Raw genomic sequence first — 10,000 nt, 5'->3', positions numbered from 1 at the left:
GGCATAGAAGTGGTGTCTAGGTATAGTAAAGTAGCCATGTGCTACGCAATGAAACCACCTATAGTGCCACCTGATGGAAAACAATGGAGTTAGCATTTTTATCTCGAAAACGGAACAAGATAGAGAAAAAAAGTGAATTAAAAAGTTACAGGGCGTCATCAATTCAATATGAATCGATACCTTGCATACAGAAATGCTATGATAGGAAACCCATGACCCCCCCCAAAACATTGAATGCTGGTCACGCATATGGCGCTCATTTAACTTTGATGCTCAAAGTGGCCCCCGTCAGCTGCAATGCACTTCTGGACTCTGGACAGCATACTGTATCTTGCTGCACGTTGTGCAATATGGTAGGTGACACGTTTGCACAAGCATCTGTGATACGTCGTCGTAGGTCCTACAATGTTGATGGAATGGTCGCATACACCTGCTGTTTGATGTGACCACACAGAAAGAAGTCCAATGGGGTCAGGTGAGCGTGGAGGTCACTCCACGCAGCTACCATACCCAATGACTTGTAGGAAGGTCTCCATGAGGTATCTCTTCACGTCCGCAGCCTTGTGAGTTTTTGAAACGTTCTAATCATGGCATTTCTTTATGCAAGGTGTCGATTCGTATTGAATTGATGATGCCCTACAACTTTGTAATTCACTTTTTTTCTCTATCTCCTTCCGTTTTCGAGATAAAAATGCTAACTCCGTTGTTTTCCACCAGGTGGCGCAATAGGCGCTTTCATTGCATAGCACATGGCTACTTTACTATACCTAGACACCACTTCTATGCCTATAGCTGCCGCCGTTCTCAAGTTAATGGCGGTGGACAGGATATGGGTGGACACACTGTATATAGGTGCGGTGTAGACAGGATATGGGTGGACACAGTGTATGGTGCTGTTGTCTTCATTAGCTCATATCTAAGCACAGAATTGCACGGATTTCCTTTTTATGTGCTTTCCGCCGTTTCTAAAGCTTGTTGTCTCTGCCATCTCTGTGACTGCAGATGCTTTCTAGCCTCTCCACGTTATGGAGAAACCCCTTCCTGCTTCTCTGTGTAAAACTGCCCTCAACCTCTCTTCCCTCAGACAGTTATAACCATGAGCATGAGCCCTGACAAATTTAGATTATTTTTTTTTTTTTTTCTTTTTCAGATCACTTAGTTAAATAAAGGACATTAAAGTTAATCTGGCAGCTGGAGTTTACCTCTTTAAATTGTTTGATTCATGTGACAGTGTGAAATACAAGTCTATCCGTATTTTAGCTAACCAGTTTGTTCCTCCGTCACCGAGAAATATAAGTTTGAATTGATATGCGAATGAGGCAGACTTTTTTTGGGACACTTTTCAAGTTCCTGCTCTCCCCAGCTCTCTTCCCTGCCTAGTGCCACATTCTGCTTGACTCACAGCTTCCTTGCTGTGTGAGTTCGAGCAAAGGAGCAGTCGGTCAAGCAAGAGAAGGCAGCGCTGGGTGGATAATAGAGCCGGAGTGCCAGAGGCATAGGAAGAGCTTCCATGGTCTAAAGCACTTAAGACTAATTTGCATATTCAAATATCTCTTTCTTGGTAATGGAGGAGCGGCCTGGCTAGCTAAAGGTATGGCTGGACTTGTCTTTTGCTATTGATACATGTGTCTGTCAACCGTTCCCATATTGTCGGTAAAGACATTGTGCTGCAAAATGGTAGAAATCAATTAGCAAAAGAAGGAAACCTTACCTTCACAATCCCCCCCCCCCCCAAGCTCCCGTGCCATTGTTTCCCTGCTACTGTTTGTGAACTCTGTACTAGTGATGTGTTGACATTATGTACGACTGCTGCAGCTGAATGTTGACAGCAGTGACCTCATTACTGTCTGTACTTCACTAATACAGCCAGTGATTGCCTGCAGCGGTCATATGTTGACCCACACATCATTACTGGAGCTTGTCAAAGAGAAAATTGTGGGGATATCGGGAAGCATGGGCATGTGTTATGCTAGGTACGGGGGCGTACCAAGAGAAAGAAGGGAAACCCTTTGTCTAGGGAAGGGGAAGATGGTGAACCCTGATGAAACCTCATGCTGGCCCCTGGGGTCCCTCACCACCCTGGATAGGTTCCGCACATATGTGCTGAGCTGATACCTGACCCTAGGATGACTCTAGAGCTGGGCCCTAAATGGGGAACGGATGGGATGAGCTCTTCGTCAACCCTACTAAACACTAGTGAAGACACAAAGCACACACATGGGTAAAGCGCAAGAAGAAATTCATCAAAAGCAGCAACGATCCTATAGATAAGTGCAAGCTGCCTGCTTGCATCCAGAGCTTGTGAAGGAACTGAATATTACCAGCACAAGTCCAGAGAAAATGAGTATTCAAACCCAAGGGGATATACAGATGATAAGCAGCTGCAGGAACGTGGAGCTTTGCAGGGTCCTAGAGGGTAAGGAATGAAAACCCAGCAGAGGAGATACCCAGTACACTTAATACTAACATCAGGAATAACAGAAAGTCAGGGAGCATTTTGCGCAGCCAAACGCTGCGACCTTCTATTGCCAGACACCACAGGACTGTGTTTCACTTATCACACAGCCGTGACAGCATGTGAGCCACAGGGCTTTGGCAGGGTTAATAGAACTGACAAGCTGCAGAGTTAACATAATGCTGTGCGGTTTCAAATCTGCAAAGAAAAAATAACCTTCATGTGCATGAGCTTGCACAAAGCTTATTAACTTTGATGGTACTGTACAAATTTGGCGATTTTCATCCTTGAAAAACGCAGCTTGTGAACAACCCCTTAAACTGCTTTTTTAAAGAAGCACTCCCATCAAAGTTTTCAACGTCTAGGTCACTGAAAACACTTTGTAGTTCTAACGATGACTCATGCAGGGATAAGAGACTTTCTGTTTCTACATAGAGCTTAGGAGAATTCCAGCTAGTCAGTTTCTAATCAAGTGATGTCATAGAGCTAATGGAAAAGAGAAGAATTAACTGGGTAGAAGGACAAAATGAGCAATTGTAAGTACACTGTGAAATGAATATGATTGCAACATATTAGGAGGATAAAACCTTTGATGGGAGAGCCGCTTTTCATGATTCACAATCAATTATTGCACATTTTTACCAGAACATGGGAGTGTGTAGATAATTTGGATTTTGACTGCATTTCATTACTCCTCAGACAAGAGAGTGTACATGACCGTAGCCGTTGATATGGTGGTTACAGAAGTGGTGGAGCCTGTCCGATTCCTCCTGGAGACAGTGGTCCGCGTGTATGCCCCAAACGAGAGGTTCTGGTATTTTAGCAGAAAAGCCTACACAGAGACCTTCTACCTAAAGCTGAAACAGGTACGAGTCGCATGAAAGCGCTTGAAAAGGGTCGTGTTCACCTCTCGGTATGGAATACACCGCATGATGCATTGTCTTTTATTCCTCGCGGTTTGATGTGATCCCGCTTTCCCTTTCAGTAAAAACACTTTTAAATAGACACAGTTTGCAAACCCCATAGATCCTAATGTAAAAGAAATCTGTTTTCTTTTATAGAATAAGCTATACTTATATCTCCAATTACATAGATAATTGGAGATTTTTTTTTTTCGCTCTATAGAAAACTTGGTATTATCTGTAGCCTATTTTTATAGCTTTCATTTTCAATATTTTTTTTTCTTTTTTTTACCGCGAGACACAGAAACCAAATCTTTCAATTTCTCGGCATGTGGTATATAGAATAATAGGTCCTGTGTGTATATATATATATCTGCAAGTACCCCCTATATTTCTGTGTGGTCTCTGTTCTTTTTAGGCTGTCAAAGACATTACATTTATTGAAAGCTAAAACTATAAAAAAAAATGGCTTTTTTTTGTAAAACAAAGACTTTTCTACATCTATTTAAAGTTTTACCTATACCTCTTTCCTCACTTAGCTATGATGAATGGCAGTACCGTGATCAGATATGTCATTTTAACACCTTCATGACATGACATAAGACGTGCTATGTCGGGTTTATAGGTGTGTGTGCTTCATACACTTGCATAACTTGAAGCTCATTGGCCCTAATTCAAAAACTCCAATTTGACCCTCAATTTTTGCAAGTCTTTAAAAGCATTGGTCTTTTCATGGAGGCCAAAGGCACCTTTTGGTCCCCCTAGGCTCCTGGTCCAATTCGATTGCAACCCTTGCACCTATTGTAGTTACGGCCCTGCTCAGGAGCTGAGCCTGCACAATACATGGCAGATTGTTGTGAATGTCATCCGAGTGGGTACTGGTGTGGAGCTCCCTCTGGTGGCCAGGAATAGTAATGAAGCGGAGTTGGAATCTGTGATTCAGACAGGTGAAAGAATGAATTGGGAATCCAGGAAATCCTATTGCAGGTCAGCCTAGTTTATTTAGGAGAGCATTGTGTGCCTGGCAGTCGCCGGTGATGGATGTTCCTGCCTGCTTTTGAAGATGGCTGGGAGTTTTCCCTTCTGATTTTCCCATTTATTTGGTGCTTGAATCTACTCCAGATAAGTTTACTGTTTCTGTGCTTAATTGCTAGATTTGCACTTAAGAGTGTTTCTGCTTTTTCCATTTGGTTCTGTTTGGTTTCTTGTATGTGAGGATCTGTCTTTCTGCTTTTGTGAGCACGGCAGTCCCTCCAGCAAGAAAGGGAGCTTCCTCCCTGGTCAGTTATGGATTATTTTCACTTTAGAATATTACTTGTTCTGTGATTTTGTTTCTTCCCATTATATCTACAGTTCTGGTTAAAGTGTCAAGCACAAGAGTACTTGATATAGTGGGGAAGAGTCCGTGTCGTCTCAGTATTTTTTATGATCACGAGTTTGGTATTTCTATAGGGTTTTTTTGCTAGCCGCAATCAGTTTTGTTCTATCTAGTAAGTCAGGCCTCACCTTTGCTGATCTATATTTTCTATCTGTGTATTGTGTTTTCTTACATCACCGTTGTTGCATGTTGGAGGCTTGCTATTTCTTTGGGGACTGCTCTGAGGCAAGTTAGGATTCCTCATTTCTAGCTTTGAGATGTAGCAAGTTTCTCAGGCAGTGACTGGGTGTCTAGGTGTGTTAGTAACATCCCACTTCTACTTCTAGTGTTATCTGATAGGGGATTGCGGTCAGCTCAGTTTCCAACTACTCTTGTGGTTTTTGTTTTTTTTTCCTTATTAATGGGATTTTTCGTGATCGTCCACGGTTACCAGATCATAACAGCAGATGCTGGCTGTGTTACACAGCCTGCATTTGCCTGAAACAGTAGTGATCAGAGATAGATCTGAACACTGTCGTTTAATCACTGTCTATCACGTATGAATGCATTGATTTCACTCATAATCGCATGTGTATATAGGTGATCATGGCCCCTAGGGGCCTGTCTAAGGCCCCCTTGGGTGCCATCTTTGTCCTACTGTGAAGTGCAGCTTATGCTCCTTCTGATTCCTATTCATGTGTTATTAGAGTTACTCCCTTACTAAGTGTGAGTTTGCTAGCGTAGGGAGGCAGGCACAGGAAGTTTTTAATTTTTTGGATGCTCACTCTGTCCCCAGCTTTTCTGTCAGATGCAACCGATAGATTTTTTTTTTTTTCAGTGTCGCTGATGATGATACAACCAGTTGTGTTAATTTTTATTGGCGCATTGTCTGCTCAGGAAAGCTTCTAGTGAAGAAGACAGAAGGAAAGGGACAAGACACATTCTGCATTGCAGCCCGCAGCGTCCCGTCAGTGCTTACTGCAATTTGTAGTTTTGCTTCTGTCGGAGGTCTTCCAGTTAGAGGAGATTTGTTGCTACCAATACCTGTCATTTCACTTTAAAAGGGTCATCCTCTTCTTTTACATTGATGGCCTATCCTTAGAATAGATCATCAATGTCTGATCAGATAGGGTCCGACACCCTGCGCTCCTCTCTGTGCTGGCGACGGTAGCAGGCGGGCGGAAATGCTAAGTTTCCAGTTCCGGAGCTGCACAGTCTTCCGTTGGCAGCCACACCCGGGTATTACACATCCGCCTCCCATTCAAATCTATAGGAGGCTGATGTGCAGTACCTGGCCGCTATCAGTTGACGGGACAGCTTTGGAACTGAGCAATTCCGGCCGCCTGCTGCCACCGTCTGCATTTAGTACAGCTGATCGGACCTTGGACGATCAGACGTTGATGAATTATCCTAATGACATGCCATCATTGTTAAAGAAGGGGGGGCAACCTCTTTAATTTCCAAGCTGCTTTGTCAAGTGACTGAGGAGTATAAAGTGGAGCTGTGACAGTACCGTATTTTTTGTTTTAAAGGTACGGAGTCCTTTTTATAATCCAGTGGTGTCTTACCAGGGAAAGGGAGCAGCAGTGGAGCGGAGGTCACAAAAGGCAGGGGAGGTACTGGAGTACTGCAATGCTGCGAGTGGTACAGAGGGGGTCCCAGATACTCACTGCCGGCTCTGCTCTGCTCTGTGTTTGGGCTGGTGAGGCGGCTCTGCTCTGTGTTGTGGCTGGTGAGCCGGCTCTGCTCTGTGCTGAGGCTGGTGAGGCTGCTCTGCTCTGTGCTGAGGCTGGTGAGGCGGCTCTGCTCTGTGCTGAGGCTGGTGAGGCGGCTCTGCTCTGTGCTGAGGCTGGTGAGGCGGCTCTGCTCTGTGCTGAGGCTGGTGAGGCGGCTCTGCTCTGTGCTGAGGCTGGTGAGGCGGCTCTGCTCTGTGCTGAGGCTGGTGAGGCGGCTCTGCTCTGTACTGAGGCTGGTGAGGCGGCTCTGCTCTGTGCTGAGGCTGGTGAGGCGGCTCTGCTCTGTGGTGAGGCGGCTCTGCTCTGTGCTGAGGCTGGTGAGGCGGCTCTGCTCTGTGCTGAGGCTGGTGAGGCGGCTCTGCTCTGTGCTGAGGCTGGTGAGGCGGCTCTGCTCTGTGCTGAGGCTGGTGAGTCTGCTCTGCTCTGTGCTGGGGCTGGTGAGGAGGCTCTGTGCTGAGGCTGGTGAGGCGGCTCTGCTCTGTGCTGAGGCTGGTGAGCCGGCTCTGCTCTGTGCTGGGGCTGGTGAGCCGGCTCTGCTCTGTGCTGGGGCTGGTGAGGCGGCTCTGCTCTGTGCTGGGGCTGGTGAGGCGGCTCTGCTCTGTGCTGGGGCTGGTGAGGCGGTTCTGCTCTGTGCTGAGGCTGGTGAGGCGGCTCTGCTCTGTGCTGGGGCTGGTGAGTCTGCTCTGCTCTGTGCTGGGGCTGGTGAGGCGGCTCTGCTCTGCTCTGTGCTGGGGCTGGTGAGTCTGCTCTGCTCTGTGCTGAGTCTGGTGAGGCGGCTCTACTCTGTGCTGGGGCTGGTGAGGCGGCTCTGCTCTGTGCTGGGGCTGGTGAGGCGGCTCTGCTCTGTGCTGGGGCTGGTGAGGCGGCTTTGCTCCGTGCTGGGGCTGGTGAGGCGGCTCTGCTCTGTGCTGGGGCTGGTGAGGCGGCTCTGCTCTGTGCTGGGGATGGTGAGGCGGCTCTGCTCTGTGCTGGGGCTGGTGAGGCGGTTCTATGCTGGGGCTGGTGAGGCGGTTCTATGCTGGGGCTGGTGAGCCGGCTCTGCTCTGTGCTGAGGCTGGTGAGCCGGCTCTGCTCTGTGCTGGGGCTGGTGAGCCGGCTCTGCTCTGTGCTGGGGCTGGTGAAGCGGCTCTGCTCTGTGCTGGGGCTGGTGAGCCGGCTCTGCTCTGTGCTGGGGCTGGTGAGCCGGCTCTGCTCTGTGCTGGGGCTGGTGAGGCGGCTCTGCTCTGTGCTGGGGATGGTGAGGTGGCTCTGCTCTGTGCTGGGGCTGGTGAGGCGGCTCTGCTCTGTGCTGGGGCTGGTGAGGCGGCTCTGCTCTGTGCTGGGGCTGGTGAGGCGGCTCTGCTCTGTGCTTGGGTTGGTGACGCAACTTTGCTCTGTGCTGGGGTTGGTGACGCGTCTCTGTTCTGCTCTGTGCGGGGCGTGGTGAGGCACCGGCCATTCTAAAGATGTCGGCGGTGATGGCTTCAAATAATGGCGGCCAGAGTCTGTGTGTGCGCAGTAAGGAGCTTGAGCTGACAGCTCCATCTGTGCACGTGCTGACCACTGACATCTTCAGAATGAACGCACGTCGCGCAGAGTCGTGCCGGCCAGCGCACAGAACAGTGCTGCACAGAGCAGCGTTGGCAGCACACCGCATAGCATTAACCCTGCCTCTTTTGACCCGTCTTCACCACCCCCGGTAAGCTACTTTCGGATTTTAAGACTCACCCCTCAATTTCCTCCCTAATTTTTGGAAGGAAAAGTGCGTCTTATAATCTGAAAAATACTGTAATTTGGCATTAGCTACTGTCTTAGAAATACTTCCAGATATAGAATGGAAAGAGGTCTTAAGTCTTATAAAATTCTGAAATCTAATAAAAAGCCACAAAATGCTTGAAGAAAAATGCATCTTGTCCTTTCCTCCTCTCTGGCCTCCTGCCCTTGATACGCCTTCTTGCCTTTTTATTAGAAGACTTGCTTATTATAATAAGTTGTGAAAGGTTGAGCTACAAAGAGCGTAGTGTTGTATAGGGACGGCTGTAAATAGCTGGAAACGCGTCATCACGTCTGTGCCCGGAGAGGTACTGGGATCACCAGACCCTCCCGCTGTAAATTACCACCTTTATGATTTCATAGTAATTTGTCAGACTACGTTCTTGATTTTCTCTCGTCAGTGGATATGGTATGGGTATCTGCACATGGAGTTTTTCGGAGCAATTTTGCCTGAAAATTTGCTAATAAAAAAAAAAAAACCCTCTTCCTATCTATTTCTGTGTGTTGGACATATGTTCAGTCTTCTGAGCAGTTTTTTTCCACTTCTGCCCAGTAGAACCAAAGAAAGTGCTCTGACCAATCAAGGCTGCAGACAACGCTTCAAAACTGGAAACGAAAAACTCCCCCTATAAGGCTACATGCGCACGCTGCTTCTTTTTCGTGTTCACAAACTGCAGCCAAAACTTCAGCCAAAACTGCACCTTGTCAGAGAGAGCCTGGAAATGTCACAAAAAATGTAGGTGCTTTTTTGGTGCATTTTTGCTGCTTTTTTGGTGCGTTTTTGGCTGCAGTTTTGTCAACAATTGTTTCATGTATTTTTCAGTTCAAACAAGCCCATAAAGCTTGTTGAATTAAAAAAAAATAATTTAGAAATAAATAAATAAATTAAAAAAAAAACTGGCGTGCGGTCCCCCCCAATTTTAATGCCAGCCAGATAAAGCCATACGGCTGAAGGCTGGTATTCTCAGGATGGGGAGCTCCACGTTTGGGGAGCCCCCCAGCCTAACAATATCAGTCAGCAGCCGCCCAGAATGGCCGCATCCATTAGATGCGACAGTTCTGGGACTGTACCCGGCTCTTCCCGATTTGCCCTGGTGCGTTGGCAAATCGGGGTAATAAGGAGTTATTGGCAGCCCATAGCTGCCACTAAATCCTAGATTAATCATGTCAGGCGTCTATGAGACACCCTCCATGATTAATCTGTAAATTACTGTAAATAAACACACACGCCCGAAAAATCCTTTAATAGAAATAAAAAACACAAACATATACCCTCATTACCAATTTATTAACCCCGACAAAGCCCTCCATGTCCGGCGTAATCCAGGATGCTCCAGCGTCGCATCCAGCTCTGCTGCATGGAGGTGACCGGAGAAGCAGCAGACACCGCCGCTCCGGTCACCTCCACACAGCAAATGAAGACAGCCGCGCGATCAGCTGAGCTTGTCACCGAGGTTACCCGCGGCCACCGCTGAATCCAGCGGTGGCCGCGAGTAACCTCAGTGACAGCTCAGCTGATCGCGCTACTGCGTGGAGCTGACGACAGGAGCGTGGAGCTGACGACAGGAGCGTGGAGGACGGGACTTTCAGCGGCGGCGGTGGCAGTGAGAGGGGTCCATAATCTCCCCTGTGCGTGCACGCTGGGGACAGCGGTACTTCGGGGAACACGTGGAGGACGGGACTATCAGCGGCGGCGGCAGCGAGAGGGAGATGGACGTTGGCAGCTGAAAACATTGATTTTTCCCTCTCGCTGCCGCCGCTGCTGATAGTCCCGTCCTCCACATCATCTCCCCTGTGC

The 10,000-nt window shown here is 47.9% G+C and overlaps 1 protein-coding gene across 4 annotated transcripts in view; it reads left to right on the top strand.

Annotated features, from left to right (window-relative positions):
* The window catches only part of RABGAP1L (RAB GTPase activating protein 1 like), a 426,173-nt gene that overhangs the window by 106,037 nt on the left and 310,136 nt on the right, over nt 1-10,000 (top strand). For all 4 annotated transcript variants that reach the window (XM_075320137.1, XM_075320138.1, XM_075320140.1 and 1 more), the window contains one exon: nt 3,155-3,321. In XM_075320137.1, coding sequence (XP_075176252.1) covers nt 3,155-3,321 — 167 coding nt within the window. The remainder of the gene's footprint in view (nt 1-3,154; nt 3,322-10,000) is intronic.

This window comes from Anomaloglossus baeobatrachus, chromosome 8 (genome assembly GCF_048569485.1).
Source record: "Anomaloglossus baeobatrachus isolate aAnoBae1 chromosome 8, aAnoBae1.hap1, whole genome shotgun sequence".
In the NCBI taxonomy this organism is placed as follows: domain Eukaryota; kingdom Metazoa; phylum Chordata; class Amphibia; order Anura; family Aromobatidae; genus Anomaloglossus; species Anomaloglossus baeobatrachus.
This window is presented reverse-complemented; position numbering and strand designations above follow the sequence as displayed.